Consider the following 26,549-nt stretch of genomic DNA (forward strand, 5'->3'; position numbering starts at 1 on the left):
TTCTCTACTGGTAGAGAATATACGTCATACTCTACTACTCATTAGCAGTAGAGAAAACGGCGGCGAATTCATATATGGATTCGCCGTGGTAAAGAATTGTTACAGAAACGAGCTACAGATATTCGAATTTTCATTATTTATTATACAATTTTTTAGTGCCAAGTACAGAGGTTTTAGAAATTTTGAAGAACGCCGTTTCTCCTACTCCTGTTTATGAATATCACATCATAAAAACTAGTTGAACATAATTATAGAGTTCCCCCAAACCAATACAAAAAATTAAAAATTAAATTAACGATTTAGATGTTATAAACAAAATTTACCAAAATATATATATTTTTTTAATTTTTAATAAAATTTTAGGTATGCAGGTTAACAGCCCATTAATTTTTACTATACTAAAATGCAACTTTCAAGTGGCTTATAAAATTTGCGTTGATTATTAATATTTTTCTTTGCTGACGCTGCTAAAATCTCTTTTTTGTTTTCAAACATTGCACATTTTTTTGGATTTTCTTTAATCGGGGGAGCCTTATAATTTTGTTCAACGAGTTTTTAATAAATAACATTCATTAACAGGAACAGGGGAATCGATTTTCATCAAAATTTTTAAAACCTCGGCACTTTGCACTAAAAAAAAATGTAAATAAAATAAATAGAATTCAAAAATCTGGCTCAGCAAAATCTTCAACACTTTTACCTAAAAAAAACTTATCAATATAGGCTCGAAACAATTCTCAACAGTGAATTCCAATTTGGCACCAGTGTGCGTGGACAGTTATTTCTTTTAAAAAACAAAGTGTCTTCCTTTTCAAATTGTCACTAAATATTTACCCCCCAATTTCGTGTTTTATTAAAATTATTTGTAAAGACATTTTATCCAGATTTTTATCAAGTAAAAGCTCGCTTCGCATTCTGTGACAACGTTTATAAAATAAAAAGCTCCACGATTTCAACATGAGGTTTCATTGCCACATTTGAAAAATGTGAATTTAAAAGCGGAAAAGCTTTTGACTGCCGTAGCCGAGCAGGTAGAGGTGTCCACTATTATTCCGCGTATTGATATTTCAAATACCGCCACTTGCAAAATTTAAGTGATAGAAAAAGTTGTTTCTAATATTCAAAATTTATGATTTTCCAATGGAATTTCATTTGGTAAGCATTTTCAATCTTGGTAATTTATCAAGAAACGATCTTTTGATTTCTGTGCTAGCATTCGAATTCTTGATAAATAATAAACAAAAAATTACAAATCATAAAAAAATTAAAAATTTAAATATCAAGTGCGTAGAATCGGGCTGATTGTAAATTTTTGCAGAACAATGATAACGGCAAATTCTACGCGGCATCGCAAAGATGCTTTAGTCTATGTGAGCCCCGCCACTGACTGCCGTTTAACGTAACCTATCCTACAGATTTTCCAATTTTTTTGGGGGACTTTTCGGAGTTTTTTTCTAGATATTTCGGCGGACTTCTTCGGTGACATTTTGCAATTTTACCGGTACTTCTCGGCAATTTTTTTGAGAACTGTTTGGGATTTTCCGTGTGTTTCTTGGGGTTCCATTGAGCGCAAATGATTTTTTTCACAAGTTATCGGGAATGAATTTCCACTTTTTGAACTACTTTCTTTGGAAATTTTCGAGATTTTTAAAGAGATGTTTTCGTTTTCAATTGTAAATATTTCAGGCTTTATTCGCGAATTTTTCAAGTGCAAGGTTCCTTTTGCATCTTAATTTGCTTTCTATAGTTTTTTGAAAATACACGTCAGGGAATACATTCAAAATAATGTACATACTTTAGTTTTTTTTTTAATAATTTTTTGCTTTTTATTATTAAAGCAATCAGGTTTAGAAGTGGATTAAATTTCAATTAGATTAGTTTATTATTTAGAAGAGAAACAAGGTTGCCTCGTCAGCGCGACTATTGTCACAACCTCTCAGAGGCCTTCTTTGAAACAAGTATTGCTTGGAAATCTCTAAAGTCTCCTTTAATTGACCTTAGGAAATGAAAAGTGTGACCAATACTTAAGTACTGGCAACTGGCACGCTTTCAACTTCCTCGTAGCACAAGCTGCACTGATTAGAGCAGAGGTTCCCAAATTTGTTTCTCTCGTAGACCCCTTTCAAAAATTTTCTGGTTTCGGTGGACCCCCTGCTGTTACATTTCTAAATATTCGCAAAGCTCGTAAAAAAATTAAATGCGAAAATTAGATCTAAAAAGCGGGTGGATTCAAAAACTAAACTCAAAGTGGCTAAAATAAAAGTAAAATATTTTCTTATGTTTTATTTATAAAAATAATGTGATTACACACTTGTAGGTTTTGAAAAATAGAGCTCGTAAATACATCAAAATACTCTCACGCTCGGAAGAGTTATATTTTTTTTTAAGAGAACTGCGAGCGCTAGTGTTATTTACATTATCTTCACCATAAGCTCACTCATTACTTTGCACGTGGAGTATATGTAAAATAGTTTATTTGTGTTAATGGCATCATTTTTATTTTTATCGCTCCGAGTTTTAAAGTCAGGCGAAAAAGATTTATCACATTTTTAAAACACAAAACTTAAAACAACAAAACGGCTAATATAAGCTTTTTACGCCAAACTTTTAATTCAGAAACTAACAATAAAGAAAAGAACGGGTTTAAAAAAATCTATTAGAAATAACCAAGCAAGCAAAAAGCACAAAAACTGTTCCACCGTCTCATCTTCTTCAAGGCAAGATGGTCAAATGGACTTGCCATTTACGCCTATCACAGTCAGGTGTTTGTGCCACGTGAAGTGACCAGTCAGCAGTCCAGCAAGTTGTCTGCAGTATCGTCTGCTCAGTGAGAGCAAACAATTAGATAGACCTTGTGAGATTGAAGGCAACACGAGTTTTGCTGACCTGCATCCCCTCGATGCCTCTCAGTCATTTCTGAGCGAAGTATTCACCCAGTAGCTGATGGTGGCTTCGGTTGCCGAAGGTGGGAGTGCTAAAATTGCCAAATGATCAGATATCTCATAATCAGGTACTTCAGAGTGACCAGGAACCCAGAGTAAAATAACCTCTTTATGTTCACCATCATATTTTAGTCGATACTTGCATTGCCGAACTAGTTTGGAAGTACTTAAATAGAGGGCAGGTCAATGCCTTAGATGCAGCTTGGTTGTTACTGCAGTCATGTAAACTCCTTCCCCTCCACCTATGTTCCACCACGTAGTCCATGGCTTTGAGTATTGCAATTACCACAGCCTGGAAGACCGAAGCATATTCCCCTAGAGAAAAGTGAAGCTCATCTCCATTAACCTCGAAAAAGACCCCAGATCATGACCCAGAGTCAGTTTTGGAGCCAGTGAAGATTCGACGATGTGTGAGTCCGGTCTCAGCGATGGAATCAAACCAGCATTCAGTCTCAAGGAACTCAACATTATAGAATCTCTTCAACAAAGGTAATGGTGGCGTACTATCCAGTAGCATTGAAAATACACAAGCGCTTAAATCTCTGCCGCCAGCAATTTTCGCCGCGCCCCACTCATTGTCATACCAGCATACGGTTCTTTTTAGTCTGCAAGTGGCCTTTGAGGCCACGTATGAAAACACAGAGTGACGGTAAGTGCAGCAGTGCGTCAAGAGCACTATACACCACTCAAAAAAATTAAAGTTAAATAAAGAGGCTATAAAGCAACCATTTTGGTTCTTTACACCGAAACCAGATAAATTTTCGTGGACCCCCATTTACAATTCATGGACCCCCATATTTTATTCACGTCACCGTGGACCCCCATCGAGTCTTACGTGGACCACTGGGGGTCCACCTGGACCACTTTGAGAATCACTGGATTAGAGCAAACAACAAACAGGCTTAAGAAGTGCTTCTTACTTTGTGCACAGTAAGATTAAAGCGTGTTTTGGTACTGCTTGTTAATATTTTCGGGATAAAGGACTTAGGACATTCAGTGCTTGTGCAGTAATGGCACGCTTCCTAAATTTCAACTAAGGGAAGTGTTCTGAGTCTATAATGATCTGTGTAGTGCCTTTCCTGGCGATAATATCTGCCACTTCATTGACCACGGTATCACTGTGTCTGCTGATGATTATTAAAAGACGATGTTTTGTTTCTTCGTCGTCCTATTTTCTATATATAGCATTTTCAGTTCAAATTAAACTTTTTTCAAATTAAATGAAACCTTTTTCAGATTCAACTGAAACTTTATTCAAACTAAACTCATTTGATTTGAATAAAGTTTCATTGAATCTGAAAAAGGTCTCATTTAATTAGAAAAAGGTTTCGCTTTATCTGAAAAAGATTTCATCTAATTTGAAAATGGTTTCGCTTAAGCTGAAAAAGGTTTCATTTAATTTGAAAAAGGTTTAACTTAATTTGAAAATTGTTTCATTTAAACTGAAAATGCTATAATGCCTAACAGATATGTAGTTTGAAGTTCCTCGCTAGTGAAAAAGGACATTATGGCTTCTAATCGGACATCAATGAGGGTTTGAAAATTAATGTGGCTATCCTTTGGTCGTTCATTGTGTCAGCTGGTTATATTTGGGAAAAGGACCTTGAAATTATGTGTAAAGTTATACTTTGTTGAAATCTCTGCTAGAACCTTCGGACACAGCTTGATATGCAGGGGTATGGAGGACAAAATAGACCACATACCCCCACGCTTCATCTGGGGAAGAAGGTTTCAAGTTACGTTTAAGGAAATTTCCGAAAGAGCTGGGTGCCGGATCAGGGTGAAATGGAACGCATTAGTGATATGCAAAACCACCTAGATCATGTACAATAGCAGCAACGGAAACATCCATTTCTTGTTTACACGGTCACGTAAGGATTGCAGGACAGTTGTTGGCCTAATGACGGGCCACAACCTACTGGCATCTCCTGCAAGCAGAATGTGCATTAGTAGCAGTAACACATGCAGGAAGTGCAGTGAGGAAGGCATGAATAAGACATTAGAACACCTCCTCTGTTTCTGTCCGGCCTTAGCTAGAACTCATCTTAGATATATCGGAGCTTCGCAGTTCAAAGGACTAGAGGAGGCTTCAAAATGGGATATTAAGGCTCTCTTGAATTTCGCGAAAAGCGTTGATGTCCTATTTATACGACGACTACTTTAGATCGCAGTAAAACGGACCTTCATCCGGCACTACAAAGGACCAACGGGCCTATGTAAGGCGCATCAGCCGGCCAGTGTAACCTAACCAAATCTATGTCTTGTTATATAACCCTGAGAGTGGATGAGTGTACTAATTTGTTGTTCGCCGTTGGCCCCTGAGATGAGTAATTTGTAAACCGTGAAGCGTATTCCCGCTTAACTAAAAAAGAAATTACTTACAAGCTGTGAAGCATTCGACCCAAAAAGTTCGATAAAAATTCTCTTTAAATGTAGAAAAGTTAAATTTTTGACAGCCACCATTAAGTTGAGTTTTTAATCTGAAATCATGTTTCTTAAAAAATTTTGTTTCAAGATTTTTTCTTATTTTGTAGTAAATTTTTGCCATTAATATTTTTCATTTCAATCCGACATATTCTATTGAAGAAGGTATTTAATTTTCGTTTAACATTTTCTACCAAATTTGTAAGAAGTTTGCTGTACAAAAAAAAAACCGATTACATATGCTTCCTTAAGTAATTTTATTAGGAATTTGTATTCATAAATTGCGTGCTAACTTGACGTATTTCCACGCCTTTTCATGGAAGAAGACTCGCTAGACAAATTATTTGCTAAATAATTCATTTATAAGATACGGCATTTAAAGCAATCGACTGAACATTCATTGCCACAATAACTTAAGCTCATAATTATTGCTTGGACCCTCGTTGAAGTACCCCTTTCATAAAATATATAAAACTTTCAACTCACCATAATTTTCGCTCACTGCATCTTTTACCGCTTCGACAACTCTTCGCGTCTTCCTTATCGGCTGTCCGAGAATGGTGAAGTTGCGCATATCGATTTGCTGCACGAAGAATAGATAGGTGCGCTGCAGTTCCAATTCGTCGCCGCGCATCACACCGCGTGGTCGTAACTGTTCGCGATAGATATCGCACTCGCCGCTGCTGTTAATGTATGCAAACTGCAGTCGCACGAATTGTTCGCGCTTCACCTGATAACCGATCTGTTGCTTGTAGGCGTTCAACACCTGTACCGTGGCGGCAAAATTGTGACGCCGATCGGGTGACATCGATGTGATTTTGCCCTCGAAAACAATGGGCGCTTCGAATGCCAGCTGAGCGGGATCGCGCGCCGAGCAATAGCGACGCGGTCGCTTGTGCTGACGTTGACGCTGATTGTGCTTGTTGTAGTTGTTACTGTTGCTTTTGTGTTTGTGATTGTGATTGTACGATGCGCGTTGATTGCTGTTGCTGCCAAAACTGCCATCGCTGACGCTGTGTTGGTGATTATGCAAGTGATGATATTGTTGTTGGTGCTGATGCAGCTGCTGCTGCTGCTGTTGATACAACGGCTGCCGTTGAAATNTGCTGTGTTGGTGATTATGCAAGTGTTGATGTTGTTGTTGGCGCTGATGCAGCTGCTGCTGCTGCTGTTGATACAACGGCTGCCGTTGAAATATGCTGCCACTTATTTGCTGCCAACTGCCGCTATTGCCTGCGGTGTTACTCTGCTGCAGACGCTGAAATTGTTGTTGTGCGCTCGATTGTTGCCCTAACGCAGAAACGTGCGGCGATTGCTGTTGTATACTGTAGTAGCCAGTGGCCTGCGCTATGCCAAAGAGGCGCGAGTCGCGACGTGAACGCGCCGCTTGATCTTGTTGCAGCTGCTCGCGCTGATGTTGCAGCATGCGCTGCTGCTGCTCGGTCAGTTCGCCTCGATAGGGCAGCGAGGAGGGTATTTCGTAGGCCGCAATGCGGTAATGTGTAGGCGGCAAAAGGTGCACAATTCGCGTCAAATTCTTGCCATTGACCAGTTGGAACACTTTCTTGGTGGGATAATGGGAGATGGGCAGCGGCGTGCTGCTGGACGACGGCGGCGTAGGAGGTGCCCCCGCAACATGATGTAACGCCGTTCGATGTGGTTGCTGCTGCTGCAGCGAGAGTCGATGTTGGCGCTGCTCGTCGGAGACATGTCGACGTGCCTTCGTACTACGTCTGCCTGTCGCATGCTGTTGTACGACTGCCCCGGCACTGTGAGTGAACACTGGTTGTTGCTGTTGCTGCTGCTGCTGTGTATTCCCTGCAGCATAGGGTTGTTCTGGCTTATTGATTATATTCGATTTGTAGTAACGATTATTGTAGTTGTTGTTGTTATGTGTATATGCTTTAAATAAATTAATTATGTGACTATTTTTTGTATTTGGAACTTTCTGTTGTTGTGTATGCCCATCATCGGTATCATCCTCATGCTCCGCGTCGGCATCGACGTCAGCATTGGCGTCGGCATCGTCTACGCCAACCAACTCTTCTTCTTCCTCCTCATCCTCCGCCCGCTCTTCCTCTTCATGCTCGTCATCATCATCGACTGCAACATTTTCATCGTTTGCAACATGTTGCACACTGAATCGTGGACTAAATACTGTTTCTGGCGCTGCATTTATCGTCGTTGTTGTTGATGTTTTTGTGGGTTTTGTTTCTGTGGATGTTTGTGTTAATTTAGGTGAAATGTGAAGTGTTGGTGGCGCCGTGCGCCGATAATATGCATACGCCATGTTGTCTGCATAAATTGCAGACGCTTGCCTATCTTGCTGTTCTTTTTCCCGCTGTTGCACTTGCTGTTGTTGTCTCCCACTTTTACTGCTGCCACTCACTACGTTACTACTACTACTAAATAATCTATCGCTGCTGCTGCTGCCACTGCTATAACTATTGCTAATGCGCCAACTATTCTTATTGCTGACGCTTAATGCTGCCGCCCCCAGTACACCTTCGCTTCCGCTACTACCACCCCCCAACACACTGCCGACGTCCAGCGCTCGCACCAGACGACTTTCATAAATGTTGCTATCTGTGTCGTCGCCATCGACTGGTATGTAATAGCTTTCTTCGATGATGTCGCCAACAGTTGCTGCTGCTGCTGTTGACGCTGGTGCTGCTGAAAGGCTGAGTGGCAGTGGTGATGAAGGATGCTGTAATGGTGCTGCTACTCCTGCTGCTGCTACTCCAGCTGCTGCTGCGCTTACTCTGTCTGTTGACATTACTGCTGTTGTTACTGGTGCATTGGCAGTCGCAGGCGGCATGTACGCGGAGGCAATTGCAGGAGCAGGTACAGGTGCTGTACTCCGCCGACTCAGACGAAAGCTGTTGGTGTTCGTGTTGGTGTTGGTGATGCTGTTGATGGTGGTGGTGTTGCATGTGACCGACGATGCGCACAGACAGAGCAGCAACAGGGTGAGCAGCAGTAGCCGCCACATGATGATGGACATTTGCGGTTTCGTGTGTAGACTCCATTTGCGCAATACTCGCGCATACATGGCGTCCGCCCGTGGGAGAGTTAGTAGCAACTCTACAAAAGACGCACAGAATACACGGACGTAGTTGCAGGCGAAGTGTGGCAACAACAAATCACGTTTTTTATTTACCGTTATTTTTATCAGTTATTAATTTAACTCACTCTCATCCGCTAGCTCTCTTTGTCTGTCTCTCTCTCTCTCTCTCAGTCTCACTTACTGGCANTTCACGTTTTTTATTTACCGTTATTTTTATCAGTTATTAATTTAACTCACTCTCATCCGCTCGCTCTCTTTGTCTGTCTCTCACTCTCTCTCTCAGTCTCACTTACTGGCACCCTAACTGGCTGCGCAGTTTTTCGCTTGCAAACCGTACAGTTATTTAATGTTTATTCAGGCGTTAATGATTCTTTTTTCGATTATTTATAAAAATTATTGTTTAAGAAAAATTACGATTTTCAATATTTTATATCGCCTCTTCACAATAGTTGGTTATTCTAGTTGCAAATTTCTTNACCCTAACTGGCTGCGCAGTTTTTCGCTTGCAAACCGTACAGTTATTTTTTATGTTTACTCAGGCGTTAATGATTCTTTTTTCGATTATTTATAAAAATTATTGTTTAAGAAAAATTACGATTTTCAATATTTTTTTATCGCCTCTTCACAATAGTTGGTTATTCTAGTTGCAAATTTCTTGCTTTNTGTTTATTCAGGCGTTAATGATTCTTTTTTCGATTATTTATAAAAATTATTGTTTAAGAAAAATTACGATTTTCAATATTTTATATCGCCTCTTCACAATAGTTGGTTATTCTAGTTGCAAATTTCTTGCTTTAACTGCTCACATGCTGCCCATTATCCACTGCACAGCTTTTAGCTTTGGCCGCGTGTCCGTCTTGTAATTGTTTTTGCATGAAATGCTGTCGTAACGAGTGCTTCGCAAGCCACATTGTCACGGGTTATTTTTGTGCTGTTGTTGTAAATAATTAAAAAAAAAAATCAGTTTATGTTAAAGTTTATACTTTTATTAAGGCTCACTTCCAAAATTCGATAATTGTGGTTTGACCACTTAAACGCACAATAAGTAACGGTGATTTGATTTTGAATAAGATTTTCGCGCACATACTGTATCTCTGCATTCNTCAGTTTATGTTAAAGTTTATACTTTTATTAAGGCTCACTTCCAAAATTCGATAATTGTGGTTCGACCACTTAAACGCGCAATAAGTAACGATGATTTGATTTTGAATAAGATTTTCGCGCACATACTGTATCTCTGCATTCCTCTAACGGCACTTATATGTTCTCTTTTGAATTGTTTAATTGAAATATGACGATGCTTTGTTAATGCGAATGAATTTTTCTAAACAAACATTTTTCTTGTTCCACTTTTTGTTGATTTGCTAAAAGGAGGAAAAATAATATTTTTTTAAATTTTATTATATTGCAAGAGTTCAGTGCAAATACAATAAAATTTAAATAATTAACTGTTTGCTACTTTCTTCTCATTTTTTTTTTTGGAGCAATGCATGTATATCTATTTTATTTCATCTTTTTATTTCCATATTATTAGTTCAGATAAAATTAACTTTAACTTATTTTTGGGTTTGAACTTATATTTAAATGTGTTCGTTGTAATATTTAAAAATGTCTCAATGTTTTAGTAAACTTTATCAAAATAAAACTTTGTTTTTAAAGATTTTTGGACGTTTTCCTTTTTAGTCATATGTACGCGGTCGTAAAATTCTTTTATTTTGTCTTTTTTGTAGGTTTTATTAAGGTTGAGCTTACCCATCAATATTTTTGATGGGGCCACCTTATAGNCTAAACAAACATTTTTCTTGTTCCACTTTTTGTTGATTTGCTAAAAGGAGCAGGAAAAGTTGAAAATAATATTTTTTAAATTTTATTATATTGCAAGAGTTCTGTGCAAATACAATAAAATTTAAATAATTAACTGTTTGCTACTTTCTTCTCATTTTTTTTGGAGCAATGCATGTATTTCTATTTTATTTCATCTTTTTATTTTCCATATTAGTTCACATAAAATTAACTTTAACTTATTTTTGGGTTTGAACTTATATTTAAATGCGTTCGTTGTAATATTTAAAAATGTCTCAATGTTTTAGTAAACTTTATCAAAATAAAACTTTATTTTTAAAGATTTTTGGACGTTTTCCTTTTTAGTCATATGTACGCCTTCATCAAGAGGTCGTAAAATTCTTTTATTTTGTCTTTTTTGTAGGTTCTATTAAGGTTGAGCTTACCCATCAATATTTTTGATGGGGCCACCTTATAGTTTGGGCTGCGTTATAACAATATATGTATGGATGTGGGTCGAAATTTTAGTGGTCCAAAAATTCGACAAACACAGCGTATTGCAACTTATTCATACCAATTCACAAAATCGCTTAGTTATAGCTGATTAAAGTCAAATATTTGTCGAATTTAAGTTTTAGTTTTTAAACCGTGGTAGCCACCCCTAAAAACTTGTTTAAAATTTTGAAATTTTCGTAGATATATTGGCGTGGAACAGAATAAAAAGGTGTCCTATGTTGTTGATCTTTTAAGGACCACTCTAATATACGTGTGAATATGAGTCAATCCATGTCAAATCGATCAATGACAGGAATCGAACATTTTTGATTTGGATGAATTCCTGGTCAGAACTTTTGTTTTCTCATTAAAAAAAAAACTGTCAAAGCAAAAAAATGTTTTAAGTTCAGAACTTCACATTTTTCTAGATTTTGCATTTTGTTTTAATACAGTTAAAGAATTTTGAAATTAAAAAAAAAATCATAAGAGCAAAAACTTACTTATATAAATTTTTGTTTAAATTTTTTTATGCAATACCGTTAACATATTTCAAAAGATCCTGATTTTTTTAAAAAAATGTTGTACTTTGAAAAAAATATTGCAACCTCTAAATTAAAAATTAATTTAAATCAAATAAAAACTGCTTAACAAATTTTTATTTAGAGTTTGCAAAAAAAACTCAAAGTCCAAAAATGCTTATCTTTAAAAAAGCACCTTGATCTTTTAAGATCAATTTTACGTATTCTATAAAAATTAAGCTAACAATATTTTTAGTTTTTGCTTGTAGAATTTTTTAATATCCCAATTCTGTTATTTTTTTTTTGCGATTTTTTTAATTGTTCTTTATACCCCAAATGTCACATTTAAAACGAGACCAATTTCGTAAGTGTAATAGTTAAAAAGATAACCAAAAAATAAACTTGCGAAATCCGAAAAAATGTACAATTTAGAATTTTGCATAGCTTTCGAAAAAAAATTTATTTTTCTTTGGCCAAATTTTGTTATAATAGCAAAGTTCTAACAAAAATTCAGCCAAATCAAATATGGTATATTCCAACCATTGGTTGATTTGACATGGATTAAGGCATATATTCATATGTATCTACACATGCATATATGTATATATATACATATGTGTGCATGTAATTTTAAAATTAAATTGCCAGTGAAATTTTTTTAGTTTTATTTTTTTTATAGATTTCACCATTTCAATTTACTTGCAATTTAGTAGCTTAAATTCCTAGGTGTTTTCTAATTATCGTTTTTGTGAACTTTCACAAATTTCGTTATACAGTTGTTTAGCACTTTTGCATTCACTTCACGGCAAAAAAACTTCTTTTACAACGCTCGCCGTTTTCCCAACGTTTTTTTTTTGTTACTTGATTAAAAGTTTTTGTATTTGCTTGCGGTATATTGTTACGTTTTGATTTTCGCAGTGCTTGTTTTTTCTTGTTTTTTAATCTTCATAAAAATTATTTGTCTCCCTTGACATAGCGCAAATTTAGCATAACACAAATTTATGACACACGACAATCTAAATCGCGAATGTTGCGAATTTTTCTTATTCATTTATTTATTTATTTTTCTTTCCTGCCATTACTCCCACTAGCTGTCTCTGACTGTTGATGATACTGCATAGCAGTAGGAATAATTTTTATTGTTGTTGTTGCGCTTGTTTCATTTTTATTTACCTTTGTAGCTATGCGCGACAGCTATTAATGAGTCACTTTCGAAAAGATGAAATAACTAAAAAAAAGTAAATATACTTTTTCATAGAAAAAGTTTTGTCTACTCAAATTTTCAGAAAAAAATTAGTGTATGTTTGCAGGTAAATTATTTTAAAAGAAAATTCTGAAACACTTAATCGCCGCTCCCGCTCCCACAGCGGCACTTAAAGCATAAAGAAACGAATTTTTATATGAATTTTTTGTGTCTCGCCACACTACATCACCAAACAAATACAATTTCTTTATTTTTCTTGGATTCGCTTATTCTCCTTGAATTTGTTTTCACAAGTATTTTTCCGTATGCTATACATACTTAAGTATATTCGTATATAAGTATTTACACTTACAGTTTTCGAAGATATTCGTTGCACTTGTTTTTTTTTGGTAATTTTTTATTTCCAGTATTTTTTATTTACAGTAACGTCGCTATGTAANGTTTTTGTAATTTTTTATTTCCAGTATTTTTTATTTACAGTAACGTCGCTATGTAATAATACTAATGTTGCATGTAGCTCTTGATAGCGTTGATAAGAGCTGCCTGCAAAGATAACTTTTTATCAGCTTCGCTTTTATTTTTTATTAAGACTATTTTTTCTCTCTTGTGGCATACCCCATTGCGCGTGGCTATTAAGTAATAAATATTAGGAAAATAAAAGTCATACATCAAACAGTGACACTGCCTTAACCCTTGAAGACCAAAGACAGCTTTATCCCATGGAAGGCTTTTAAAGAAGGAAGAGTAAGATACAAAATCTATATGAATTATACGAGGGTTGCTACTTAAGTTTTAATTTAAAGTTTTGCCGTAACAGGGTTATTCGTGTTGTATAGAGGTACTTGAAACATTGGATAGGTTCAGAAGGTGCAGAAGTTGAGCGCAACCGTTGCTAAAAACATCAATGATCGTAATGCGTCTTCTGAACGGCTTGATACCTTAGCTGTCAAATTCAAAACACACAACACGTTGTCTCAAATGATCAGAAAAATTTTACGATCATCTAACAAGCAACTGTTCAGTTGATCAGAAGTACAAAACAACGCGTTCAGAAGGTGCAATCGCAACAGTTACTGAGCTGTTGCGCCTTCTGAACGTGCCCGTTCATTCTAAAACATGTGTTTTGAACGTATCAACCGCTCCTTCAGGCGTCGATAAACGTTGAACTCGCAATTCATTTTTGAACTGCGGTTGCCAAATTTGAACCATGTGGCGGATGACTCCAGAATTCGATGTTTTGAATGCTCAAAAATGTTTGTGTTCGAGCTGATGTGTGAGCGGTTACATTGACTCAGATCTGTTAAATAATGATTAATAATCATAATGATTATTAATTAAAGCATGTTGTTTTGGGTAACCATTTAATGATTGAATACGATATTTGCACCTTTTTAATGATTAATAATTAATTAATTTTAAAAAAGTTCAATTAATTAATTAATTAATTTTAATTACATACCTATTTTGTTATTTTTAATGATTAAATACGATTATTTGCACCTTTTTAATGATTAATAATTAAGTAATTTAAAAAAAGTTCAATTAATCAATTAATTAGTTTTAATTACATAATTATTTTTTAATTTTCGATTATTTTCAATTATTTTTGAAATTATTTAATTACATGATTAATATAATTATTTGATTATTTTCAATTACTTTTGATTTTTTTTAATTGCATGATTAATAATTATTTGATTATTTTCAATTGTTTTTAATTTTTTTAATTATACGATTAATATAATTATTTCCTTATTTATTTTTTTGTTTTTATTTTTTTTCAACTCTTGAATAATATACAATGCTACAATATACAATGCTCGGGAATGTGTTTCTGTGGTTAATGCTGTAGTGACCGATATATAAGAAATTAGCAATTTAAAAGTTCTTGTTAAACACCGCAAAGTGTAGATATTGACAAAATGTAATATCTCGAAAACGAAACCATCTAGCGAAATAAATTTAAAAGCATTTTAAAGCCTTTGAGATAGAAAATCGAGGACAAATAATGTCGTTTAATTTTTTTTACCTAAAATCAATATGAGGTGAACTTTTTAAAAAGTTTTAAACAGCTATTTTTGGTAATCTTGCAACAAGGAATCCTTTTCAATGGTTACAGGAGCTGAAAAAGACATTTTGTATATTGATATAAGTTCATTGTATGCTGTTTTTAGGTCAAAAGAAAGACCAAAAATCTAAAATTTTAATATAAGTACATACATATCTATGTCCATATGGAAAATCTGCTTCAATGTGTCCTCTACAAAATTATTTCTAGAAGTATTAATGAATAGCAAAGACAGTTGCCATTGAAAATGCTTATGAAAAATAATTTCTTATTTGTTAACTATAGGTACAAGTATTTACTCGTACAGTGAATTTGGTTTCATTTATTACCAACTTATAAAAATCTGCTTGCCGAACACAGCTTCATCTATTTGGAAAAATAATAATCATATAATTAGGAATAATCAAATAATTGAAGATAATCAAATAATTAAAAACAATCAAATTATTAAAAACAATCAAATAATTAAAAATTATCAAACCATTAAAAATAATCAAATAATTAAAAAAAAATTGATTATTTTTGATTATTTCGAATTATTTAATTATTTTTGATTATTTTTTTAATGGCAATTAATCATGATTATTTTCGATAATTATAAATAATTATTAATTATTAATAGCTGGGTTATGTAGAAAATTAAAATAATTATTAAAATTGAAAAATGCAAAAAATATAATGATTACTAATCGTAATGGAAATGTATTTTACAGTCGATTGTTGTTTATTAGATTCGGTTTCATATGAGCAAATCTCTCGAGTTGTTACATTTTTCGAAAAAAAACGTGGTTTTGGTCGAAAATGGAGGCACACTTATCTTAGGAAATGAATTATCTTCAGTTTTGTATAAAGAATAAGATTCCAATGCGAAGCTGTATTTAAATGAAAATTTGAAAAAGATATACTAAAAAACTAAAAATAGCCACTCATGCTCATATACCCGTAGTTGCGTATATAACGTATACGTGCCGCGGCACCCTACGCATTCATCTAATACGTTTACTCGCACGAATTATAATAACGTATTGTATTTGCGGGGTAGATTATTAAACGGTATTCCTTATGCACATATACATACGGTGACCAGATTTCTGTGACCAAAAATCGGGACATTTCTAAATCATCGAATCCGAACAAAGAATTTTGTTTTTAGAATAAAGAGACATAAAATATTTTAATACAGTTTTATTTAAAACAAAAAAAGAGAAATAATTTAAAAAAAAAAATCGCAAAAATATATACACGCAATTTATACGGTGGTGNTACGTTTACTCGCACGAATTATAATAACGTATTGTATTTGCGGGGTAGATTATTAAACGGTATTCCTTATGCACATATACATACGGTGACCAGATTTCTGTGACCAAAAATCGGGACATTTCTAAATCATCGAATCCGAACAAAGAATTTTGTTTTTAGAATAAAGAGACATAAAATATTTTAATACAGTTTTATTTAAAACAAAAAAAGAGAAATAATTTAAAAAAAAAAATCGCAAAAATATATACACGCAATTTATACGGTGGTGAGAATGTAATTAAGGAAAATACATTTTAATTTTAGCAAGTTTTGGTTACTTTCCTTTGTTTAAGAAATGTTTATTATTTTTTTTTTATAAAAATATAACTTACTATCTAAAAAAAACAAGTTAGTCTAAATTTAAAACGTTGTAGAACATTTATAAACATTCGACGAATTTTAACATATGTTGATAAAAATTTAAAACATTTTAATCAGATTTTCTGGAATTGTATTGCGTATGCAGTTATGTAGCCCATTAAATTTTAGTACGATAAAGGGAAAATTTGAAGCAGTACCCTTGATTATTGGCAATTGTTTGTGCGCGGATATTCTTTCATCCAAAGTACTATGTTTAAAATTTTATTTTGTATGGAGAAAACGAACATCTTCCACAAAAAAAGTTTACCAAAAATTAACGCTACTCATATTGTTTTTAAAAAATCTAATTAAAAACCTCAAAATATTGATGAATCTTTGTCGGATTTGCTCATTTTTGTACAAAGTTGGAAATTTTGACTTACATGGTCTTTGTTAGATAACGAGCTACACTTTCGCAGAAAGTAATAAACGGTGATACTAAACATTAAATAATCGAGAGCAATAGCCAACGAGTGCTAAACTGTCTGTTCTCTATTTACATATATTTTCGCCACTGTATCTACAGCTTATATTTTTTATATTCATGATATTTTCGAGGGAATTAGTATTATTTTTTATAATTTCACTAAATTCCAGTTAGAATCGTTTCATTAAAAAAACTTAACAAACAATTATAAAGACTCTAAAAAAATTTAGACAATATAGCGAGAGCACTAGTTGACAGAATAAAACATAACCAAAGATCATAGAAAACAAAGATGCTTTCTATGTTTATGGCTCCCTTATATGTGATATCAAAATTTCTGCCATGTTTATACGAAAATTTGTTTTTGGGCCAGAGTACAGGAAAACTCTTACTAAATTAATAAATAAAACACCTAAAACCGGTACTTAATCGGTACAAATATAAAAAATCGGGACACTTATACGNCTACGAAAATTTGTTTTTGGGCCAGAGTACAGGAAAACTCTTACTAAATTAATAAATAAAACACCGAAAACCGGTACTTAATCGGTACAAATATAAAAAATCGGGACACTTATACGTCCCGACCATTAAAAAATATTCAGCGGGACAATTTTCTCAAAATCGGTACTGTCCCGCCAATGTAATATTTTTCATTTGGTGACACACTAGTTTTATTACACTGTATTCCTTCGTTTTGGCAAGAAGAGCATATTCAAAGTTTAATTTTAACATTTTAAAGTATCTTGCATTATTTAAACTCAAAAGATGGTGAAACAAAAAATTACAAATTATCTGCGACAGATATTCTGCATGCTGTAATTTTTTAAATTTTGGTGGCACACTCTTGAAACTTCATAGATATGTTGTATTTGATGCCAGCGTCCAACGCCTCTTGTATTAACATTCTATTTGAAAACTTCCCAAAGTTATTAAAAAAAACATTTATGAGTTTTTTCTAGTGACAATGAAGAAATGAGTAATTTCAGTACTTTTGCGCCTAAATAAACGTTTTAAAGCAAAAATTGTTCAAATGCTTGATTTATTTTTTATGTACTTGTTTTTGGAACTCTATTGATTGAAATAAATGCAAGAAGGATGCTTTAGCATTTTTTTTCTGCCGAGAGAAGGGAGTGACACAATAAAACGGCTTTTATGCATATATCTTATATACACCTTTTTTTGAAACACCGTGATTGAATTTCTTGAATATTTCTTTGCACCAATTGGTATCCAACACGAATGCATATTTTATAGACGGTCAAATGTCAAAAAAGTTTAAAAATCCTCACCAAGAAAGCAAAGCAGAGAAATTATAAATTTTAAGACTACCAGGCACTTTTTAAGAAACTGTAAACCGCGGCAAACAAAATTACCGCTAAATATATAGTGCCGCCTACAAGTATAAATGTACATACATACATAAAACATCGCTGTATAAATAAAGTGTGTTTGTAACTTTACGTAGATTATTGTGAATAACAATGAAAAACAACCGTATGGCACTCCAAATCACTGAAGAGTGACGACAATCAAACACAAGAAATCATTAAGCCCAAACACATACCGACAGCTACACACCCAAAGAGATATGTACAAAGATGTATATGCAAACATAAATACATATGTATACCAACATACATACATATAAACACGCATGCATTTGTATGTATATACTTTTGCATGTTTAAATGTAAACAACATGAAGCAGTCATTTACAACAGCTAGCAACTGAATAGATCAACAAAGAACAAACCGACCTAGAGAAAATTCACATCAACTGATGAGCACACAGATAAACTTAAGAAAAGCAAAGAGTACTCATTGACGTATCGACCGATACTGAATAGAATATGTAGTAATTGCAGAGCAGAAAAACATCCTATGATTCTAATTTTTCATTTACGATTAATGATTTTTTTTTGTCAGTTTGCACTGTAAAAATAGATGCACAGCAAACGATCATTTAGCGAGAAATATCAAAAATTGTGAAATGAGCCGCGAAAGTACATACATATTACATAATAATGCATAGTCAAGTAATGAGTAGTACGAAATGATAAGCGAACGTCAGCGCGTATACGTAACGCCACAAGTGAATACCTACATATGTATATACTACATACATACATACAGACAGTTAAAGAAAATAGTCAGGAATAGGAGAGTAGGTTAGAGGATTTCAAATTGACAACTATGTATTTTTGAAGAGATTTGGTACAATTTATGCTTAAGATAAAATGAAGAAAAGTAATTAACCATGGAATGTTAGGCTGCTTAGAATTTTAAATCAATTATAGTATTATTAGGTTAAATTTTCATGCGAACATTGTTTTATAGTTAGGAAATAAAGAAATCTACAATGATTATACTTCCTTTCTCATACACAGAATACGCCTGGTGAAACTTTTTCGATTCATTTCTAGCTCGTACTGTGGAAATTCGTAAATATTCTTTTCAGCCAAAAGCTTAGCCTAAATATGTCTTTGTCTTAGCCTGTGTTTTTACATTTGTCCCTATCCTTGTCCATCGTTATCGTTATCCTTATCCTTATTTTTATCCTAACCCTTACCCTTACGTTTAATAGGCAATATCGTCCAAAATATTTGAAAACCTTTTTATAAAACAATTGAAAGACAATAGGCATAACAATCTGAACGATTTTGTTTATTCTGGCATGATAATTTTACAAAAAACGCTGCCTTGCCAGCTTTCATGGTGAAAAGCTTTTTTGTCAGAAAAGCATTGTAAATCCATTGCCGCGTAAGCAAGGCACTGGAGTGTCATTCGAGAGATCCGAGGTTTGAGTCGTTGTTCAGAGGAATATTTTTTAAAATTATATTTACTTATGATTTTGGGATTTTATTGCTCTGAAAAAATGTGTTTGAAGGGCAGATAAATTTTAAAGCCTACTTGAGAAAGAGGCATTTAATTGTAAAAATCGTATATATATTTTTTTTAGTTCAATTTTTAGGAAGAAACCTAAAATTTAATTTGTTTTTTTTTATTTAATCTGCTTTTCATTCTTTAAGAAAATTTTTTAAAAAGGAAGAAAGGGTTGGCTTTCCTTCATGGCCGTTCGTTAAAGGGGCGGTGGGCGAAAGGTAAGTGGGCGTGGCACCTCTAACCTACCTTTTTGGAGAGGAAATGAACCGCCATTAACAAAAATGCAACCCCAACCACCTAGGTCCCCTATGGTTCCCTAGGGACCCCTTAGAAAAATCGCCAAAAATTACAATTTTTATTTTTTTTAATTTCAATTAACTTTTAAAAATTTATAATTTTCTGCTCTCTTGTTTCATTAAAATTTTTCTTTTTTAATTTAATTTTCCTTTTATTTTTGGGTTGTATTACTTTGAAAAGAAGAATATATTTTTTCACTTAATTTTTTGGAACTTTTTTAATTTAAGTTTCTTTAAAGCTTTAGATTTGATTGCTTTAAAACGAAACATATTTTGCTAGTATCATTTAATTTTTAGAAACGTCATTTTGTTAAACTTAATTTTTTAATTTTAATTTATCAGATCTTTCAATTGGTCTTTCGAAAGACAGAACAGAGCTTTCAAGATAGTTTTCGAAAGACTGAGGTGAGTTCAAAGACCGTTGCCAGAATTGGCCTCTTATCCCTAGCTTTGTAATTATATTATTCTTTTTCTTTTTTTTATTGTTATCATTATGTCTATCTTCTCTTAGAATCTCTATCGTTACCTTTCCTGCTTTCTCTTTTCTCTGCGACTCACAAAAGTCGCTGAATCGTCATTAGCATTCGCCATACTTCGTGTTGCAATCGTCTCTGAAATCACCTAAGAAGTGTCTCTTCAAAATTGAACGAAATTGGACAAAGCAAATAGGCATGGAAATTTGCTACTACTATGGGCCCTGAATCAATCTGTGTGTAAGTGTCGTCGTATAAATTGGTATGGAGAAGTTATCTTGCAAACACGGCGAACGCAAACCAAATTAGGCCCAATTTCCGAGCAATAGTGCTTCCGCTTGTTTGGCATATTTAATTGAACGTGTTCTGAAGCTTAACAAAAGCTAAATGGTATTTTAAAAACAATCCAAAATTAAACATAAGTGCCTATTACATTTTCATCTAAAATTGGCAGTTAGTGTGCATGTTTTTATAAAATTGGTTAAAAGAAAAAATTTTTTAGAGTATATATTCTGTTTCCTTATTTCAAGTTAAATTTTTAAAAGGGCACACAATTTTTCCAACAAATTTGCTCGTAGGGACATCAAAGTACTTTTTTGAACATATTTTTTGCCTTTTTCCAAAATCCGTTTTCGCTACAATTTTTTTCTTTTCATAACAAATTTTAAATTTAAAAGCTACAATTAATGGCATAGTAACACATTGGATATCTCCATTTTATCGACTAGGTGTATGGTGTCAAGTTACCACTACATACCATTTTTTCTTAAAAAATGAGAGCTACAAATTTTTTCTTTTCACAACAAATTTACAACAAAAACACTACAATTTCGAAAACTCTAGTGCTAACTTGACACACGTGGTTTCACTTAAACTCGACTTTGAAAACTTCGAACAACTTTATACTTTCATAGAGAGGTCAAGATTTGTATGAAATAAAAAAAAACTGCCTATAGATATCCAAATAAAACCGGTGGAAACCGTTTTGAAAAACCGAGTCAATCACCCTAATATCTATAAATACATACCCTTTATATAAATTAATCAAATCAATGAACGACACAATTGCCTACTAAAAATACATGGACATGGTGTGNCGAGAGGTCAAGATTTGTATGAAATAAAAAAAAAACTGGCTATAGATATCCAAATAAAACCGGTGGAAACCGTTTTGAAAAACCGAGTCAATCACCCTAATATCTATAAATACATACCCTTTATATAAATTAATCAAATCAATGAACGACACAATTGCCTACTAAAAATACATGGACATGGTGTGCGATTCTTATGCAAAGCGCCAGCAAAATAAGAAAAAGTTATAAAATAAATCACAAGCACTCATTCGATTGCTTATCCGAGTGAATCAGCACTACACTATGGTATATTTTAGTTTTTATTTTTTGGCAAAAATTAATTACGGCTAAATGAGATGATTTAAAAAAACATAACTGACATATGCATGAATTTCCACATTCTTAAAAAAAATATATTTCAACCATTGACGACAGAGGGTTTTAACGGGGACAATATTGTAAACAGTTTTTTGTTTCCCGCACAAAATATGATAACATGATCTCACAAGATACAATTCTTTCATTCTTTAATTAATAACTGTATCATACTCAAAGTTGTAGGCTTATGAAAGTTAAAATTTAAGAAAAACCCAATATTTTTTTGATATATCTTTAAATGTTGGTGTTACATNGCTCACAAGATACAATTCTTTCATTCTTTAATTAATAACTGTATCATACTCAAAGTTGTAGGCTTATGAAAGTTAAAATTCAAGAAAAACCCAATATTTTTTTGATATATCTTTAAATGTTGGTGTTACATCAATCCTGTTAAAGGCATGTTTTCCAAAAATTGTCGTTTTAAGAAACCAACAGATTTTTAGGGTAACCATCTACCCTGGCGACGGTTCAACGGGCAGAGAATCTGATTTTTTGCCTTACAAGAGTTTGACATTTTCAGAAACAAACGAAAAATTTTCACACCGTTTGACATTATTTTAAAATCGAACGCGAAGGGGGTAACCAAAAGGCGAAATTTTTTTGTACAAACGATATCGCTCTTAGTATTGGTCAGAAAAACTGGCCTTCAAAGCACTGTGCACTGGTGAATAACATATTTCAAAAGAATGAGGAAGATCACCAAATAGCCCAGAAACGGAAGGTAAGAAAGAGCTCATGATTCTGCTTGTGTCTGTCATAAACACATTTATATAACATATAAAAAATATACTTGTATGCCTACATCAGCGTACTTGTAAGTAATTCTCGAGTTTGCTTAAAGGTAATATCAAGCTTCTTTCTATTGATACCTACTTCTAGGCGTCTGAGGATCCTGAAAAATATTTAGTATGTAACTACATATCACACAGTTCATGCCATTGTTTGGCTCGTTTTCATTTGTTCTTATTTTTTCATAGTTGTTGTTCTTATTGTAGCCGGCATAAGCATATGTATGTATGTATGTATTTGTGTACTTATTTTTCGCCAGATAATAAGATCAAAATCTACGAACAGCAATCGGTTGACGGCGTTCGGGTCTCGGCCAAATTGTATGCGAGCACACACGAATAGGTAAAGGTAGCAGAAAGTACACACATATATATATATATAAACTCTTGTGTATAAATTTATGCTTGAAAAACACCTTGTAGAAAAATATCTTGGAAAATAACGTGCCTGGAGTTTTAACAGTCTAGAAGTAACACATCGGGTTTAAGAGTTTTAAGGAAATTGTAATTAAATTCTAAGCATATGCTGCTATGGGTTTATACTTTCTATCTACAACCCTAGGGCGAACATTCATGAAATGCTTCAAAAAGTGACAAGGGGGAGGGCTTAAAGCAATAAGTTTCCTAAAAATTTAATTAAACAAACATTAAATATTTAAAGCAATATTTACTAAAAATTAAAAAAATACATTAAAAAAGAAATTCCAAAAATTAAATTCTCAATATATTTTTAAAATAAAATCTAAAAATTAAATTAAAACAGAAAAACAATTCATTAAACAGCAGGAAAATGTAGAACAAGTTGCTAAAAATTAAATAAAAAATATATATTTTTAAATACTACATAAAACAATATAATCGAAAATTTTAGAGTAAATTAAATTTTAAGAAATATGATTAAAAAATAAAATATGTATGTATGTAAGTCTAACAACCGGTTTCACTAGCAATTTAGGTTGAAAATGATTATATATTTTCTTTCAATTTTCATATTAAATTCAAAAGTTAAAATCATTTTTCACTTAAATTGCTATTTGGTGAATTTGGGTGTAAGAATTTAATAAAAAAAAAGTTTTTCTTTTTAAAATAATAATATATACAAATTAATTTGCAATTAAATTAAAGAAAAATAAATGATTAAAAAATATATCAAATAAGTTTTTAAAAATTAAGTAAAATTAAAAATATTTTTTTTTTGTCTTTATGAAACAATAAAATCTAAAAATTAAAAGAGATTATTCTCATATGTTCAATTTGGATAGCTCAAGCTTATTCTGAGTACTTCGTTTATCCGGCGAGAGAGAACAATGTGTTCTGATATGTTCATAACTCCAATCGCCCAAGAAATTGCGCCATTTTTGCAGAGTTCGCTGAAACAATTGTCTTTGTGGTATCCGCAGACGGTGAGATAGTTGACCAGTTTTCCCAGTTGCTTCCCAGATGGGTAAGTACATTTTAGTCGCAAATCAAATTCAAAACCACGAAGTTCTGATGAGTTTAATTTGAATTTCAACTACAGGTATGCAGGCAGCAGTCAATCGATGAAGCCCAGTTGTAAATTTTATCAATACGATTTCTGTATTATATGGGTCCAAATACATTAAAATGGCACTTTATCGAAGACGATGGTCGATTTTCCTGCAAGGTTGTCATTAATGCATAAATAAGCTTGTTTTTCTCCAACATATCTTGATGTGTGTCCGTGCACCAAAGCGCTGATTCATGCACAATACAGCCAGGTTGCTGATGATGCCGCATGGTCATCGTTTCTCTATCTTCGTCCCATTTTTTGTCTTCGTCACCATAGTCTTCTCGTTGTCAATACGACGATGTCAGCGACGAATCATAGACGAAGACAACGACGACCCCTAGCACCGAAAAACTACAGATCACGACAAATAGTCTCGCCGGTGGATGGAGCTTAACGAGCTGTGCGTAGTTGTGGGGATAACAACAAAGGGTTTTGGTGAATTTTTTGGTGTCATTGTTATCGCTGGCGGTGGCGGCCACTAAAGACGAATGCTTGCAGCCGTTCTGGCACTGAATCTCGATCTCAATTTGACTTTGATGCCATTGACGATTTGGTTTCTAACTAAATCTTTGAAGATTGCTTGCACAGACTGCTAGTGCAAGTATATATGTATGTCGTGCGGTACATATATATAGCGACGGTCAATATTACTTCTTCGGTTCTGCTTTATATTGATTTTGCAGCTATAAGTACTACGGATATATGTATGTGTGTATACTCGCTTGGGGCGCTGTGATGTGCGATATGCCAGACACACTACGTTCTCTAATTTTAGACAACGTAATTATAACAAAAAACCAACAACATCAGCATTGATAAAAGCAACTAAAACAAAAGTGGCGGCTGTAGCAACAGCAAAAACAACAACAAAGAGAACAATAACAATTGCATTAGCAACAAAAATAACCAAAAAACACACAAAATGTATTTGTATATGCGAGCACGCTCGTAAAACGATCAGCGATCAAGTCGGCCGGCCGCCGCGTACAAGAGTCGTCGTCGTTGTCGAATTGAGTGAAGTGGAGTGCCGCAGACGTTCGCAGACGGGGCCGTTCAAGTGACCGAGCGACTATGACGGCAACAGCTGTTGCTGCTAATTTGCTGCTGTGTTGGTGGCGATCGCGATGGCAATGCGGCAACGATGGCGATGGTGTTGGAAATGGTGACTGTGCTTCTGATGTTGAAGAGCGCCAAGTAGAGGAAAATTCAAAAGATTTTCATCAGCGAGCGTCAAATTCGTTTGGGAGCATTTAGAACAGATATTCTCACATTCGTACTGTTTTTATGAATGTGTAAATGGATGTACGTGCATATCGCACGCATTCACTTTAAGGCCAAGGAGGCAAATCCACGCATACATGTATAAATGCATGTTTGTTTGTATATTTTTATTTTCAGCACTCATGCCGCTCCTATGAGTTCTTGGATGCGTTGCATACATATTTCATTTTATGTATGTACATTAGAGTGGTCCTTAAAATCAAATGAACGGTTTTTGCCAGTCTCACCACGTCAATGGGTAATAACACGGACGCAGATATCGCGTATAAATTTTAGTCCCGATTGGAAACGGTTAAGGCGTGTCGCACAGTGAACAAATTACAGTCTCTAGAGAACCAAACTATTAAAATTATTATTTTTTTTCATCTAATACCCAAAATCAATACCATCATAGTCGCAGATAGTACATATAAATTTTGATCCCAACTGGAGTCGGTTAAGGCGCGTCGCAAATGGGTCAAAGGTCAGATGCCTCTATGGATTCAAAAAATTAAAAATATTTATTTTCATTTAATACCCAAAATCGATACTACTACTAAAGTCGAGGATATCACATATACATTTTGGTTCCTTATACCGTCTCCAATCGGAACCAAAATTTGTATGTGATATCTCCGACTATAGAGGCATGGACGAATTTACTTAGGGGTTGAGGCTTAGAAAAACTGATGCAAAAATGTGCTTCCTACATATAAGGACCACCCTAATGTACATGCCCACAAACATACGCTATAATATTCAATCATTCAAATGTGCATACATGAATGTATCTCGCCGTTTGCAGCATTACTTGTGTACGCTCCTTATCGAGCGTATCACTCTGCTTAAAATTATTCCAGTCGTACAGATGTATATATACGTATTAGGGCGGGTCGATTTAAAAATCGCTCATTGCTCTGTGAAAATCGTATTCTAGGGATCAAAATAAGAAACTTTGCCGAAGGAACCATACCTCTAAAACGAATTCTGATGTNCCCCAATTTGGGTCGAACTTTTGGGTAGGGGCAAATTTTGAAAAATCCCACTTTGACCCATTTAGAGTGCTCCAATCGAATCCAAATGTATGACCGACCCCCACTAACTTTGGACGGCCGATCCATCCATGCCAGTGGCACACCCCCTGGAACTCCCCTGGGGGGTTCCCCATACAATCATTTCAAAAAATCACCATTTTTGGCCTTTACATGAAAAAATCAGCTAAATGGCTATGTTTTTTCTTTATTTTAATTTATTCATTTATAATAATAT

General features: G+C 33.9%; 1 protein-coding gene across 1 annotated transcript; it reads right to left on the bottom strand.

Moving 5' to 3' along the window:
- Window positions 1-5,823: 5,823 nt before the first annotated feature.
- LOC108369574 (putative uncharacterized protein DDB_G0271606) lies at window positions 5,824-8,571 on the bottom strand. Its single transcript, XM_017624705.1, has 2 exons — window positions 6,455-8,571; window positions 5,824-6,364 (listed from the first exon to the last, which is right to left on the bottom strand). The coding sequence occupies exons 1-2, from the start codon at window positions 8,416-8,418 to the stop codon at window positions 5,824-5,826; spliced, it is 2,505 nt and encodes an 834-aa protein (XP_017480194.1). The 5' UTR covers window positions 8,419-8,571.
- Between the last annotated feature and the right edge of the window lie 17,978 nt (window positions 8,572-26,549).

Source organism: Rhagoletis zephyria, unplaced genomic scaffold (genome assembly GCF_001687245.7).
Source record: "Rhagoletis zephyria isolate East Lansing unplaced genomic scaffold, Rhagoletis_zephyria_1.1 Rzeph_scaffold_03745, whole genome shotgun sequence".
Taxonomy (NCBI): Eukaryota; Metazoa; Arthropoda; class Insecta; order Diptera; family Tephritidae; genus Rhagoletis; species Rhagoletis zephyria.